Genomic DNA, 17,349 nt, shown 5'->3' with positions numbered 1-17,349 from the left:
CTTCTTCTTTCCTTTCCAAAAGGGGTTCCCTTCCCCCAAATTATCTTGCCTTTGTCTTGTACTGCATTGAAAAATTAAAAACTGCTAGATAAGGATTCCATCTCCTAGCTCCCAAATCTGTAAGAGGCCCTGCTTTCCTTTCCCCACTGAAAATCACTGATAGCAGTGGCCAATTCCCCACCAATGGTATATATATATATATACTAGTGTCCCCTAAAAACAAATTCTAAAGCCCTACACACACATAAACACACATGCAAACTTTAAATTTACATCTTCTGCTGGCTCTCACCCCCTTTCTCACTTCACTTCTCCATAAACTTTCTATCTGTTGTGCCATAGTTATACTTCCTGGCGTCACATTATCTACTCAATCCCTTTGTGTCTGGCTTCTAGCTTTTCGCCTCCATCTAAACTGCTCTAATCAAAACTATCAACAAGCCTCCAGGCGCCCAGTGGAAAGGCCCTATCTCTGGGGATAAGAAGTTTCCTAGGGAAGTTGTGTAGTACACTAGAAGATAAGAAATGATAAGGGAAGAAAATAGATAATGAACCTGATTAAGGCAAAACACAAGCCCTGGTATTCTTGGGAAAACTGCTCTACATACACTTACAAAAGTTGTCTAGGAATCCAGCAAAACATCTCAACCAATCCACTTGACACAGGCGTCGAAAAGGCAGAGCGAAATAAATGCCATCTGCCCAGAGTGGCAGCAATCACCTGAGTAATATCACCTCACAGGTCTAAGAGGAGGGATTCGGCCATCATCATCTCCTCAATCTTTGGTTTGAGTGTGAGCTAAAAGAAGAAATTCCAGCTGGGCGGCGGTGGCGCACACCTTTGATCCCAGCACTAGGGAGGCAGAGGCAGGCAGATCTCTGTGAGTTTGAGAGACCAGCCTGGTCTACAGAGCAAGATCCAGGACAGGCACCAAAACTACACAGAGAAACCCTGTCTAGAAAAACAAAACAAAACAAAAGACTATTCAGTACCCAGAAGCCCTGATGTTTCTTGAGTCTTCATGCTAGAACAGAGTCGGGGGGCGGGGGCGGGGGGTGGCTGGGGCAGTGAGAGACTGCACATGAGAGGAAGGACTAACTCCACGTTCCTCAAGCTGTAGGCAGCTTCTTGAAGCCTCTCCCTCACAAGCACTTATCTTTTGCACTTCTGAAGGCAGGAAATTCAAGATCAGAGTTTTGGGGGATGTAATTAGAAATTGACAGGGTAAAGGAGAAAGTTTGATGTTCAAAATTCCAAAACAGAGAGCTCTGTTCATAGTTCACATGAGACATTATTGTGAAGGGTCAGACGTTTCCTTATAAGATGTCACTGGCTCCTCCTGGTAATGAGGACATGAGGGAAGGAAATACAAAATATAAACAGTAAAGAACTCTGTTGGATTCAACTGTAAAGTGCACTTAAAATAATTTGAGATTCAGGAGCAAGTCCAAAGGCACAGCTTGTAGAGGGCTGTAAGAAATAGGAATACTACATTGCCAAATTCAGAAAGTCAATACTGTGGGCAGGGATGATAGAATAGTTGGTACAGAACTGCGGGAGAAGGTTTGTCAGCACATGGTTCAAATTAAGTAGCACAATTAAATTCTCAGGATAGACCTGCATGTAAGGGGAAGCACAGATGAAACTTTGGTGCAGGGGCACTAAAAATTGATTCAAAGGGTAAACAAACACACGCTCAATAAACACAGGGGCCCCAGAACTCATACGGAACCCCAGCTGCCACCTCACCACACCTCCACCTCCCTTTGATCCTCATAGAAGGGGAATCAAACATTCCTACCAGCCATCTGCCTTTGTCCCGTCTGTGGGGAGCCTGGCATGGCTCTGATTCAGGACAGGGACCTCAGGAGTATGATCTCACCAGAGGAACTTATCATTGTATCCTTGTGGTTTCCTCTTGAAGGGTGAATGTACATCTATTAGTTTCTCAACAACAACAGCAGCAAAAGAAAACACAAAAACTACCACTTCAGCTGTTCATTTATTTATAAAGCAGATTAGTGACCTCTAATTTGTTATAGTTATAGTTATATATATTTGTTATATATATAGTTATAGTGAAATCCCTTTTATAATATTTTACCTTATAGCTGCAACAGAAGATAGTCTATTTATTTTACAATTTTTAATTATTATTACTTCTGTACTTTTGCTTAATTTCATAATAATTTTAACTACTTAATCTTCACAAATGAAACACACACACACACACACACACACACACACACACACACACACACACACTCTTTGTGGAGTCTCCATAGCAGTCCTTTCTGTGTCACATGGCAGATACTTACAAATTGAATATGTTCCTGATCCTAAAAAAGAAACTAAAATCAAACTTCAGGGCAGGCAGTACAGCTCAGTAAGTGAAAGTGTTTGCCATCCAGCCTGCCAAGCTAAGTTTGATCCTAGGAACCCACACATGGTGGAAAGAGAGAAACAGTTTCTTTGAGGTGTCTTTTCACTGCTTCTGAACTGTGACAGTTCCCTGCCTCACATAGACACAATAAACAAGTAAATAAATGTAACTTAAAATTTTACATATTTTTAAAATTATATGCATGCAGGGGGGAAAAACACATGTGAGTGTAGGTGTCCCCAGGGGCTACAGGATTTCCCTGGAGCTGGGGTGATAGACAGTTGTGAGCAAGCAAATTAGGCTTGGGTTTGGGAACTGAACTTGGGTCCTTGGCAAGGGCAACACATGCTCTTAACCACTCAGCCATTCTTTATGTCTGATAATTTTTTTTTTTAAATGACACTTTCAACTGAGGATGATGGTGTTACCACAATGCAATAGTCCTAAGGAATCCAGAAGTTTCTAAGCCAGAGTTTTATGGCCTAGCACTAGAAATGTGTATATGAATGTTAGGAAAGGCCATGGTGTTTTCAAAAGCGCCATCCACATGATCTTAACTAACTAGAACAGTGGTGAATGTGCAAGATGCTTCCAGTGACAGCTTCTTGATAGCCAGCTATATAGGACTGCCTGCCTGAGGTTTGGTTCCCTAAGCTGGACAAGATATGCTCATTGGTCTGGGGCCATCTTCAAGCACAGGGGAAATTTAGTGATCCCAAGATGCTTACATCCTTTCATAGAGTGATTTTCTTCTTACCTCCCCATCAGTAGAGTTGGCCCAGTGAGTTGTAAATATTTATTTTCCAATAAGTCACAGACCATTTCTTGGGAGCCTTCTTGAACTTCAATTTCAATTATTTCTTTATCTATAAGATCTAATTGTATCTTTAACATAAAAGACACAAGCTCTAACCTCTTGAAAGAGGCTCACAGTGTGTCCTGAGGGCTGCCACTTATAAATCTGGAGCTCAGGGATATAATCTGTCCTCTGGAGAAGGGGAAGAGAGAGAAACTCCTGTAGGGAGACTTCCAGAGAGAAACATACTTATCTCACACTGTGCATTATTCCTTTGCTGTGGATTCATTTGCTTCTGGTTTACATTTTCTAAAATCCTTAAAAGTAAACTACCTCTGGTCATGAAGATGAATACCTTCATGAGCTTTCGATTTCATGTTTAGCTGGGTATTAGGGTTTCACACAATAGCCCATCTTCTCTACTCTTAGGAAAAAAACAGTGTTGCTGTACTGCCTAGGCTAGGTCCACAATTCCAAAAAAATTCAATTTGGTTCTCTCCTCTACACTATGTAAGCTGTTTATTCAGGACAGACATACAATGCATACATAGATAAACTATAAACAAGGTAAAGAAAACTCAGCCCTAAAATTTACTTTTTACTCTTATTTTCTACCATTCAATAGGTTGGAGCAGATAGAGAATGAACTGGAGAGGTCAGTAGGGATCTCTAAGAGCTCTGGGAGATACCAACAGAAAACAAGAACACAAAGGGAGAGGTGTTCAGCTAAAGAAAAATCTCAATTTAGATCTACTCAAAGTTAGAGTTACTACAACAAGAAAAGAAACACCACAAATGTGTGATGGTGTAGAAAATTCTACATAACACTTTATAACAGTGAAGAAGATTTCAGGGAATGGACTCTACCTGTTCTCTATCATCAGAATTTACTAAAACATCCATATTAAGGATTAGTGTATGAGACTGTGGTATATAGGGTTCTATGCACAATTAACATTGGTATTTCAGATTTCAGTGGAAAAAAAAGAGTGAGAAATGGAAGGCTGAGATGGCGAAGTTCTGTCACAAAGGCAAGCTCGTCATTTGTACTGAAGGGAGGGCTTTCTAGAAAGCAGAGACTTTGGGATTTGGAGAGTACGCTGTAAAGAAAGGAAAACGGATCGTTCTTTTATCTTCCCTGGTCTCACGGTAATAATGCTCTATGCTCTGGGCTAAGCAGTCTTGCCAGCCATCTTCCTTGCGGGGCTGTAGAGAATGGCATTCTTCTATTTATAGAAAAGCCCCTTAGTACACAATCAAACCACAAGGTGAACTTTCCTTACATGTCCATAGTGGGCTGTCTTCTGACCTTCACACTTACACCACTGCAGATGTGTTCCCCACACACAAGTACACCCCTCCCCCCAAAAAACCATATAAAATGATGTGAAACTGTTTTACATGTAATTTATTTCAGTTATGGTTATTATTAGCTAGGACAACTATTTATTATTATTAAGAAAGCAGTGGCTCTGTTTTTTTAACCCAAGCAGTGGGTTTTAGCCGATACATGTGGCGTCTTAGCAAAATTCAGCCCCAAACTGTGACCATCACTCTTTCACCTCCCAAACTCCCGGCCAGTTAACTTCCAGCTAGGGAAATGTGCACAAAACACAAAGTCTGGAACCAAAAACTCACAATGGAGATAGCCAGAGTTCATGACAGATTTTGATTTTGTGTTCTGTAGACTCCGAAAGCAATAGGAGCCAAGATCAAACTTTCTAAACTCAGAGGAGGGTGAGCTGCCAGTGGACCATCTTAGGAAAAAAAAAAAAAAAAAATGAGCATATTTCTTTCAGAAAGTCTCCTTTCTAGACAGCAAATCCAGCTTAAAGATCACGTCAACGGAAGACTCTGCTACAGTCTGGTGTTAACTGTTCCGCTCTCCCAGATCCTGTGTGTAAGGCTTGCTTCCCTGATATTGCACTATTGGGAAGCTGTGAAGCCTGTAGGAGGTGAGGTCTGGTGGGGCATCATCAGGTATTTGGGAGCGCCTTTCTTCTCCTGTCTTTGGCTTCCTGGCTCTGCGATGAGGGGTGAAGGGTTCTGCTCTTCCACAGGCCTCTTCTGCGATATGCCTCTTGATAACAGCATCAAAGTCACAGGGACAATCCACCATGCCTTGGAGCCCCCAGAACTGTAAGCCAAAAATAACCTGGTTTTCTTCTCCTTCTTCCTGTTTTTTTGTTTTTTGTTTTTTGGGTTTTTTTTTTAATCTTCATTTTATGGACTGTATTGATTTCAATGATTTCAAACGGCCCCCCATAGACTCCCAGACAGTAGTACTATTAGGAGGTGTGACCTTGTTGGAGGAAGTTTGTCACTAGGGGTGGGCTTTGAGGTTTCAGAAACTCAAACAAGGTCCAGGGGCTCATTCTGTTTTCCTGCAACCTGCCAGTCTAGATGTAGAACTCAGCTCCTTCTCCAGCACCATGTCTGCCTACATGCCGTCAATGCCTCCTACCAGGGCAATAATGGACTAACTTCTGAACTGTAAGTCAGCCCCAGTTAAATGTTTACCATGTAAGAGTTGCCGTGGTCATGGTGTTTATGTACAGCAATAGAAACCTTAACTAAGACATATATCTATTTTCTTTTTATTTATGAGATTATGTTTACATTTCTCCCTCCAAAACCTCCCATATATACCTCCTCATTCTCCTTCAAACTCATGACCTCTTTTTCACTATTTGTTATTGCATGAACCACATATGTATTATGCATACACATACACACACATTCCTAAATATAAGCTGCCGAGTCCATATACTATTACTCGGATGTATGTTTTCAGGGCTGATGGTTTGGCACTGGACAACCAACTGGCATGTATGTTCTTCCCCTAAGAGGGTCACGTCTCCCACTCCCAGCTCCCCTCAGTTGCCTATAGTTCTTTGTGTAGGGTTGAGGCAATGCAGATTTTTCTTCCCCATTTGGTTTGGCATGCCCATTGGTGCCATCCTTGTTTCAGCTCAAGTTTGGGCAGACATGTTGGTAAGACATGCTGCGTGGATCTTCTAATGTTGCTAGGAGACACACTCTCACAACAAACCCCCTGATGTCCTGCCTCTTACAGTCTTTCCACCCCCTCTTCTGCAATGTCCTCTGAGCCTCAGGTGAGGGAGTGTTTGTAGATGTATCCATTGGGACTGGGCTCCACAGCTCTCCATTTTGATTTGACTTGTTTTTCTTTATGAGCTTATTTCTTTCATCACAGGCATTTGTTAACTGCAACAGAAACCCGACTCACACAGGCATTAACAGAGATTCATGCCACGCAGACAAGTTCTTACATTTCAGATCTGTATCCTGCCACTCTTCAAAAACACGTCACTCGCTGCAGTGCACTTCAAAATGTTAATAAAGAACATCTTGATGTGCATAACATATATTTTAATTAGCCTACACAACTATGATATAAACTATAAATAATTTGACCTCTCCTTTCAAATTCTCTTGCTGTACTCTAGCATTACATGTATTCAAATGTAAACTTGAAATTTCCACTTGAATACTATTTTCTGTTGGCTAAATTAATTCACTCAATTTGCCCCAGGAAATTCTAATAGTGTGACAATAATGCTAAATAGGTTTTTAACATTTTTTTTTCTACTTATTTGTACGGGCATGCAAAGGAAAGTACACGTTAAAAGCTTTTTCATTTATCATTCACTAGCTTATGAATTTATCTGAGGATTAAATTTTGTTTTCATAAGAATTCTCCATGTGAAATACTGGCTCTCTAACTCTACCTCCCAAGTTTAATGTTCCTTTTCTATGGGAAAATAAACTAGAAAGTTGCATAACAGAGTAATGTAAAAATGCCAGTTAAATGAGTTTCATAAAACTAGGAGAATTTGCTCTAAATTGTGAAAACCTTAAATAACATTTAACACTAAATCTATATGTATTTAAGAAAATGAGCCATTCTCTAGTGGACAGTTACAGACCCATGCTCACAAAGGAGGACCTGAGTCACAAAGTACAAACAAAAACAAAACAAAAAGACTAAGTGTGGTGATGTATGGTGTCCTCCAAAATATTGTGCACCCTAATAAAGTTTATCTGAGGATCAGAGGAAAAAGTCAGCCACCATATTAAACATAGAGGTCAAGTAATGGTAGCACATGCCTTTAATCCTATCACTTGGAAGGCAGAGATTCATCTGGAACTCTGTGAATTTAAGGCCACACTAGGAACAGAGTCAGGTATGGTGGTACCTAACTTTAATTCCAACACTAGTTAACCATAAAGGTCTGGAGGTCTGTACAGACAGGAAGTGACAGAGCTGGACAGGAAGAGGAAGTGATGTAACTAGGCAGAGAGAGAAAATGAGATAGCAGAACAGAAAGGCATAGGGGTGTGGGTATACAGGAAGTAGGTCTCTTTGGAGACTGAGGTGTCAGTGAGGTGAGGTTGGCTGTGGCTTTTCCTATTCCTCTGATCTCTCAGAGGTTTTCACCCCAATATCTGGCTCCAAGTATTTAATTAATAAGACCGTTTAGCAATTCATCTTGCATGCAAAAGTAAGATGGGGACCTGGTGGTAGAAGGGGATTTATGGAGGTGGGAAGACAGGAAGAGAGAATATGAAAATAATATGGCCAGAATGCATTATATGCATGTGTGAGACTGTCAAATAATTACTTAAAAAAAAAAACAAATTCTGATACTTACTAAAGATACAGAAGACATCATAGGAAGGTTTACCCGTAAACAACATCATTAAATAATTGCTATCATTGTATTTTATAAAATTTTCCAGTGTTGGATATGAACAAGCAACAAGACACCAGATAAACTAAGTTTTCTCCCACACATTTTTTTTTTTTCTCCATAAAAACTGATAGTCTGAGCAAAAACTTTCTTCTACAGGATGCCAATATAAACTCTAGAGGTTAGAGGAAGTCTAACCACTAGTTAATCCCTGGTCATCTATAAGCGCTGTGGACAAACAGAAATTCTTCAGCTAATGGAAGTATGTATATTAAAGAGGCGCTATAGAAGTCCCTCTGCCCCCCAAACACACCAAAAACAAAAATCCCCAGAAAATCAGTGTGTAAGCATCAGTGAGTAAGAGATTTCCTACTATCTTATCTAGTAAAAACAAACTCCTTTATACTAGATCAAGATTACATTTAAAAAAAAATCTGATTATAAAGGGCTCCAATCCATTAATTAATACTAATCAATCTTTACAGAATTCTAAGGCTTGGGACTGTGTATATATATTCATTTTCTAATGCAACCACACAAAAACTTCCAAAGACTGGCATTGAGTCTGGCAGGTATGTGTTCCTCTCTGGGGGGTCTACAAGGACCTCACTCCCTTCCTTTTCCAGCCTCTTAAGACTGTCTTTATTCCCAGGATTACATTTCTCTTTTTCCATCTTCAATGTTACATCTGTAATTCCCTAGGTCTGGCTTCTCCTCCACTGCTCTCTTCCTGTTTAAAAGTCCCCATGTTTTCACTGATTCTATCAGAATAATCTGCCATTGGCAGCCTACAATCTGGAGACTACCCAGCTAAGTCACCTAGCGTATTCTGTGTTCCAGGGCCTTTAGTATTGGACATCATTAAAGAGAGAGCTTATTCTGTCTCAGAATTATAACTATAGCCCTATTATTTGGCTCAAGTCAATATTTACCCAAACTAACTCAAACACTATTATTCTAGTTATTATTAATTGGAATGAAAACATAAAACATCTAAGAAAGTTTTAAATTTGAAATAGATGGCCACAAGTGTTTTCAGTAAAGACAAGTCCTTTCACCCAGCCTCAGACTCCTTTCCATCCGTGCCTGTAGAAATAATCCACTCATAAACTGCTTTGATGCATCATTCTTGAATTCATCACAACTCGATATACCATATGCTGTCCATGAACAAAGGAGTTAGATTCTCACAAAGCAATGTAGCACATATTGCTTAATATATTTTATAGATGATGAATATCAAGTTTGTTTTAAAAATGAGGATAGATTTTAGGATTGAAGTAAAGGCACATTAAGAAGTACTAGTCCATTAATATTGTCTTCACAAGCTTTTCCAAAATAAAGTTCAGAGAGGTCAATTAAAATTGGCATAGGGTTTCAAGAGACCACATTTTGTTACAGGAATCATACAAAAAAAAAAAAAAAACTTGGCAAAGATATTTTTATCCAACGTTCCCAAGGCCACACAGCTAATGTGAACCATGGCTGTCTTTGGATACTTGGTGTGCACTCTCAGAATTATGACCTAGTTCTTCTTACACATAAAAGGGTTGATGACAATGCTTAGTGCTAGATTGCATTGTAAATCAACTGCCTCACTGACTTACACTTCTAGGGATAATAGTAATACTTCATCATTCCGTTCTGTGACAAGGATCCTGAAATGATGCGTAAACTAGACAAGACTCAGAAAATGTCACATAAGAAGAAACAGAAAAGAGAAAGTAGGCTGAAAACAACAACAACCACCTTATGGTGATGCTAAGGTGGAAGAGGGGGGTGAAGAGGTTGATAATTATGCTGGTAAAGTAGTAACTCAGTTACCATTCCCCAAGACCAGGAAAACCTAATGAGTGAAAACTCTGATTTTGAAACTAATTTCTTCCCAATAATAATTACAAATAGCTTTCCCTAGGTAACAGGATTAAATTCTGTTTTTAAAAGTACAGGAGCTGAGTTTGGTGATACACATCTTTAATTCCAGCACTTGAGAGGCAGAGGCTAGGTGATTCTCCCTGAGTTCAAAGCCAGTCTGGTCTACATAATGAATTCCAGACCAGTCAGGACTACTTAGTGAGACCTTATCTCACTCAAAACAACAACCACCTAAACAAAACAAAACAAAAACAAAGACGGAAAAAAAACAAAAACCCAACAAAACAAGTTATGGGGAAGGGAGAGCTCTTAAGTTACTCAGTAAAACTTTCTTGGTACCTAAAGGAGAAGCAAAGTCAACTTACTTGATGTAATAGGGCACTTTATTATGCGAAATGGACCTTTGCCAGGGCAGCTGGACCGAAGCTGAGGAAACAAAAGGAAGTTACTGGAAGCAGCAAGCCTTACACCTTAATGCAAAACAACTGAACACATTTCAGAGCAGCTCTTGAGAGACCTGCTCTGTCTAAGCTGGATTCCTGCAATTAGGAAAACCACGAGGCCAAGCAGAACAGCTTTAAAGATTTGTGTGAAGTGAAGAATGAACCGAGCCTCACCCGCCAGGGGCGATTCTGTCAGAACCTGTTGATGGAAAACATTTCCACAAAACCAGGTGATTGTTCACAACCCTTACAACACCGAACTCAGCGCCATCTACAAGCTGTGCTTTACACATTGTGTATTCAGATTAAAAGCCATAACTCTCAAGACTGAATTTCTAGATCACTAATAATATTCTTTGCTTTGTGCCATAGTCATAGGCACAGCTATTAAGAACAGATGGCACTCAAATTTAATTATAAGAAGTTTTTAGAAAGAAAATTTAACATAAAAATGGGCAAGGTTATTTATGAGCCAAGCCAACTGTCTAAGAAGAATATTAGACACTTTTTTTCATCTGCAATACACAGAAAACAATTTCCCATGTTTGTAGTAGGAATCACTGCGGTTGAGATGCTCTGGTTTTTAATGGAAATATTTCAGTTTTCATAGTTCTGTTTACTGATTACTTGTAAAAACACATTACTGTCTTAGCAAATCAATTATTTAAAAACTTATTTGAATTGAATAGCTCACATGAATTTAGAGCTAGAGAAATTTTGCTTAGCAAGCTACCAGGTAAATTGGAAACAAATTTTGCAAGTATCACTAGACTATCACATAGACATTTGTCACCATTTTGTTTTCTTAATTTCTTGGCACATTGATACCTTACAAATCTGTAACATTCTAAACTTTGCCAAGCTTTCCAAATCCATATTTTATTCTTAAAAAAGCAGCAAGATCCACACATTGATATTGAATTTGATAGAGAAGAAGCTAAGTATACAGGGATAAAAATAGCACCTAAGTACACCTAGTGAATCAGTGGTACAGTTCAAACGCACACATGTTTCCAAACATTAATTCAGTAAACTGCCCCCTTAATATTTGTGCCTGCCTTGATGAAAGGCCAGCCCTCATTCTTCTGTGTCCACGGAAGTTCACAAATGGACATGGAAACGCAGAATCAGGCACACTAATTTCTCATGAGAGTCAACCTCATTTCAGTGTTGGCAACAGGCTAATAGGTCAGGTTTTATTATGTGCCTCATGGAACAGGCTTCTTTAATAACCATGGATAAAGGCCAAGGAACACAGTCAAGCCGAAGACTCTAAGCACAAGGGAGAAGAATTATTAAATGTACTAACAGGAATTTTGCTCACACTTTTTCATGTATTTAGTAATTATTAATTCAAATAACCAAGCTTCCTGGACTGTCAGTTGCTAAACACTGAAAGGCTGTGTGGTTGAGCATACAAAGTGTGTGCCAATTCTAAGACACTGCAGGTCTTAGGGAATGTAAACTAGATTTCCATGGGAGAGGTTGCCAGGTAAAAGGTTAGGGTTTCATCAATATTAACAGGTAACTGATCATTTGAACTATAAAGAAAATCTCAATCATTTATAAATTCCTATTTAATTTAGTCTTGGTTTATTCTATAGGATTTAGTAATTATAATACTATCTAATGAGTATAATAAAAGCCTACTTATTTCAACAATAATGACATCCATTTGTTAAATATTAAAAAAAAAATCCATCCTTACCCATTACAAAGGGCTATACATTATTCAGAGGCAAATACCTACAGACTCAGTTTAGGAAGTAAACATGGGTATATATCAGAGGCAGGGGACAGAAAATGATTAATTAAACTTCTCAAGAGTATGAAAGTAAAGACTGACCTTTGATTCAGTTTCCCAGTTTGTCACAGTGACCCCACCCCCCAGAAAAGATAAAATACCAATGGCATTAACTTAGGATGCATGGACTTTGACTTCATCTTTCTCTGAGGTTCTAGATGAAATAAAGTTGCCATGACTGAGAAATACTCTTGGCCTTGGGTTTAAGATTTATTGAAATTGAATTAAATTACACAACTTGCTTTCTTCCATAGACTTGCTATTTGAAATGAAAGGAAAGGCATTAATATGTGTTGAAAGCATTTGTGCCAAGCTGTGGGTTGGCTGCTTTGTATAGCTTGATAGACTTTTGCATTTAACTCTCGAGGCCATCTGAATAAATAGGTATGCAAAGACCAAGAAATTAACTTCCAAAAAATCCTCAGGTCTGGTAAAAGACAGAATTAACATTTATGCTCAATCTGAGAGTTTCAAAATTCAACATATTTAAATATCCTCAGCAGTGAATGATAAATCAGACAGGGCTCAAAATTATTTATTTAAGTGCACATGAAGTGCACATAAAATTAAAAATTCCAGTTGAAGGATGTTCCATTAACTCTATGTGCAACATCAATCTGCAACATTTGCCCACAAAAAAGTCTTGCACACAAATACCATGAGCCTAGTAACCCAAAACTTTCTCAATTAAGGATTTGTATAGTTAGTAATTTAAGATGTACATGTGGCTTTAAAAAAAAAAAAACCCACTAAGTATACTTTTTTGTGAATGGAAAAAAAGTAATTCAAAATCTTAAAGCATGAATTTTTGGTGTGAAAAGTTCATAACCTTTGCATGATAAAGCAATGATATATTATATTAGTGATCATAACCAATGTTTAAATGAGAAAACATAGCTAAAGACAAACCAATTTGCATGCTGTATTACAGAAGCAGTAAGTAATATTTCATGAATTATCTTCTCTTAAACATATATTTATTCTAATTATAGTTATGTCAAAAGATGTAGCTTCTTTGGCAGAACTGAAAGAATTTGCTAATATTTTCAGTTAACAAGATCTCAAATTTATTCATACTTACTAGACAGAAAGTGTTGAGAAGATGGCCCAAAATCTCTGTGGGCTTCCTGGAGCTGTTTAAGGCGATCATCCACGGAAACCTGCACACATGCACAAGCCAGATGAAATTATTGACTTCAAAACAATCATTTTCATAATATCCTTGGTTTAATTACTACATTAAGTGAAACTGCTGATCAATCATTGCTGTTTGGACAGAATACTGCTCTTCCTTTCTTATTAATGTAGTAGTATGAAAATCAACTTCTGACATTAAGTAATGGTAAAGAAAGCCAGAGCCACTTCTAAACTATTTATATGAACTTTAAAAATAACCTCATCAGCTAAATATTATTGTGGTCATTAGTTTGGAGAAGCAGAAACAGACACAAGGAAGTTTCTGAAGATAGAACTAGTCAAAACAACTTGAATAGTCCTACCTTGGCCTTCTGGGGCCAGACCTATGCTTTCAAACTGTTCTATTACACTTCCCCTCAGGAAGCATGCTTCCAAGGCAGCTTAGATTAAGATGTGGCAATGGGGTGAGTCCATACTCATCTCTCTTTGTAAGAAGGATGGTAAAAAAAAAAAAATAATGCCAGAGAGTGAGTGAAAAATGAAGCTTAGAGTAACCCAAGGAAAAGACATAAACAGATGGATAGATGGGGAGACAGGCAGTTAGACAGATGAGAGCTATATTAAGAGAGAGAGAGAGAAAGGGGAGATGAGTATGAAATGCCTTCTGATTTTCCTATGAGTTTGCATCTGATGATGGCTACCAAAAAAAAAAGAAGAGTCCTTGATCATCCCTCTTGTAGTTGTCATGTGTATCCGGCATATCCCAGTATATTGCTACCTTCTCTAGCACACATTCTATGGTTAGTGTGCCCCACATTACAAAAACACAGCTATGACACTACGAAACAAAGCAAACCAACAACAATTGCATACAGCCTTCTGGCATCGCCATTTCCTTTCTCCTGTTATGTGTCCCTACAGTACTGGGGAGCTGTTCCATTTGGATGGACAATTTCATTTTCAGCTACCTGTCAATAAAACTTGTATTTGTCTAGCTCACGGGGCAGCTCAGGTTTCTCCCAGTTAGCTACATTAAATTGCATCAGAATACACTTTATTCATTATGACAAATTTGAATGTCATATTTTATGAGCAAGTAAGCTGCTGTTCCTGAAATTTAACAGCACTGTCGGCCAGGGTGGATTTCTTTTTGTCCTTATCCATGACTGTTATTTGAACTCTGGCAGCTACCAGGATCAAAGATAAGGATGGAAGAATAAATACTTCCCTTCAAATATAACATGTTATCTGACATCTTTAGAGACGGTGGTAACAGGCAAAGCAGAAAGGAAATCAAGAGAGACCAGAAGCCCAATCTTTAAATGAAAGATAATGATGCAGAGGAACGGAGCAGAAGAAAGAAGAATGAAGTTCAAATGTTTCTCTGAGCACTTACAAATTTAATATGCTTTGCTCAACAAATCCCAGATTATCGACATTCTTCACACTGATAGGAAAGACTGTCAAATACTGTGTATTTATATCTCACATCTTCAATCTCTTTAAGGAATTAAGTATCATTAAATCAAAAAATACTCGGGTGAGTGAGGGGCAGGGGTGTCATGGAGCAACTTGTAGGAATTGGTTCTTTCCTTCTACCATGTGGGTTACTGGTAGCAAACTCCAGTTTGTCAGCAAATGCACTTACTTACGAAGCCATCTCAGTGACCTCCTTGGGCATTTTGGTGTGTGAACTAATACAAGAAACATATTCTAACATAAAATGTGTCATACTTTTAAAAGAAAATGAAATTGTGCATTTGTCTTATTAGGTGTCATATTTTAGAGAAATTAGAATTACCGACTGTCACTCTCCAGTCATATTGTCCCCTGTGAATTTTCAGCAGAATGGCATAGTTGTTTAGAATCCTAGCAGGTAGGTACTGAATGTGTCACAGATCCTTTATACCATGAACTCCTGCCTGACACGGACAGTAGTCAGCCAATGCTCACACCTGAGAACACTTGTGAGTCCTGGCTCAGTTAAATCTGGAGTCTACAAGTAAGGTCTACAAGTATGGAGACTACAAGGAAGGCCTACAAGTTTAGAGTCTACAAGTAAGGCCAACAAGTCCAGAGTCTACAAGGAAGGCCAACAAGTCCAGAGTCTACAAGGAAGGCCAACAAGTCCAGAGTCTACAAGGAAGGCCAACAAGTCCAGAGTCTACAAGGAAGGTCTACAAGTATGGAGACTACAAGTAAGGCCTACAAGTTCAGAGTCTACAAGTAAGGCCAACAAGTCCAGAGTCTACAAGGAAGGTCTACAAGTAAAGTCCCCAAGTCTGGAGTCTACAACAAGTGGGCCACTGAAACAACTCCTTTTTTTGACCTGCCTTTTGGGAAGGTCATTTCTAGGAGCTAAGGTCCAGATGTACTTTCCATAAAGATGTACAAAGGCCTTGAACAGTGAGCAAAGTGAAGAGAAAGGACAAAAGCTTTGTAACCTTCCAAAAGAAAAGAAATACATAGTAAAGGAAAGAAAAGGATTCCTTTACAAGCCACCATAGGACAAATGTTTCTGTGGCAGATTATAGGTTCCAATTACCATAACTCAATGTATTTTGTATAAATTTCTACAAGTATCATATAGAAAGAATATACAAATTATGCTAAAAATCCATACTCATAAATAAATGATGCCCTTGGATTCAAGATATAGAAAGACAAATACCTGATGTCATGCTTGCTAAATTCATTATCAAATACTTAAATACTTACCAAATACTACATTGAGTAAAGGGAGAGAAGAGATTAATATGTGTGTATTAAAAGTGAGGTGGGTGGTAAAGATCATTCAAGGGCTTCTGTCTGTGCATATCCTACAGAATGTTCTCCATGGTTTTAAAAAAAATGTAAAGAACTGGTACACTAGGAAACTAAATGCAAACCAACAATTGCAAAGCTTCCTGACATTTCCATTCCCTTTCCTTATTCTTTATGCAGTTGTTAGATGGCATTTCTCAAGGGGCAAAGCTGGTACCTGTAGAAGTTTCCATCGCATATTAAGGTCATCCAGCTGGCGAGACATCTTTAGAGATGGATGCAGGTCAAGCGGAGACAGCTGACTGGACAGATCATTCATTGTTTTAACTTTCAAATTGATTGGTGCAATTTCTTCTCTAAACGCCTGGTAGAAAAGAAATTTTTTTTTAAATGTCACTGGAGGAGACTCTGTCCAAAGCTAGAGTTGCCATCTTCTTATCAAAGACCATGGGAAGGTTGTTGTGAGACCATCGCGTAGAGATGCCACTTGACAGTAGCTGGTTGGATCAGGCCTTTTGTAAACTGTACAGCCAGATACTCCCTGGGTGTATGTAAGTATGTGTGTAAAGGGAAAACTCCAGTTGCAAACTCATTTGAGCTGCTTAGCATTTCCATCTTGTCTCTTTTATGTACAAACCATGGGACTATTTTGCTGTATGGCTCACTTTATTGTTTCTAGACATGATTCTAATTTGCTTTCATACTTTTTCCTTTGATTCTATTATAACATGGGCTGTCTTACTCCTTTTTTTTCATCTGATGCAATAAGTTGACTGGAACTCAGTCAGGCTTGGGTTAGGTGGCCGGTGAGAGCAGCTTTCCTCATCCCTCATCTTTTATGGGGCAGGAAAAGCAGAGCATAAAGGAAAAGCTCTGGATGAGCTGCTACCTTTGGGTTCAGGGCAGACAGGTAAAAGGTGTATAGCCTGAAGAGAGAAATTTAGACCAGTGACCAATGAGACAAACAGAATAATGATACAATAATGGTCTCCTTTCTCCACACAATCGCACCTGTCTAAAGCATCGGTTCCCTTTCTCTTATAAAGTCTATCTAGTGCCCCTGGATCCTTAAATGACTCAGCTAGGGGATTTACCTCTGCAGTCTGCCCTGGAGGCTCCTTCCCTATACTCTTGGGAGTTTGTTTGGTGTCTCCAGCTCAACTATGACTGTCACCTACCACATATAGCAGGGCTATTCTGACTGCCGAGCCATCCATATCCACTGCTAGACATCTCAGACTTCAGTTCTTAACACTGTTAGCATTTACATTATTCCTGTCCCAAGGAAACTGTTTGAGAGGAGACACTTCCCTACCTTCAGCATGTGTGTGTAGGCGCGCGCAGAGAGTACAGTATTCAGCAGGCTTCTTTCTGATGTTACAATAAAGAACAGAATCTACCTTTGTTATCCTGTCTCATGTCAGAATTTTAG

The 17,349-nt window shown here is 38.9% G+C and overlaps 1 protein-coding gene across 5 annotated transcripts in view; it reads right to left on the bottom strand.

Annotated features, from left to right (window-relative positions):
* The window catches only part of Utrn (utrophin), a 495,948-nt gene that overhangs the window by 78,171 nt on the left and 400,428 nt on the right, over positions 1-17,349 (bottom strand). For all 5 annotated transcript variants that reach the window (XM_036169031.1, XM_036169034.1, XM_036169032.1 and 2 more), the window contains 3 exons: positions 16,135-16,281; positions 13,099-13,177; positions 10,136-10,196 (listed from right to left, as the gene is read on the bottom strand). In XM_036169031.1, coding sequence (XP_036024924.1) covers positions 10,136-10,196; positions 13,099-13,177; positions 16,135-16,281 — 287 coding nt within the window. The remainder of the gene's footprint in view (positions 1-10,135; positions 10,197-13,098; positions 13,178-16,134; positions 16,282-17,349) is intronic.

The sequence above is a fragment of the Onychomys torridus genome, chromosome 19 (assembly GCF_903995425.1).
Source record: "Onychomys torridus chromosome 19, mOncTor1.1, whole genome shotgun sequence".
NCBI lineage: Eukaryota > Metazoa > Chordata > Mammalia > Rodentia > Cricetidae > Onychomys > Onychomys torridus.
The sequence above is the reverse complement of the archived record's forward strand: the minus strand, read 5'-3'. Positions and strand labels throughout refer to the sequence as shown.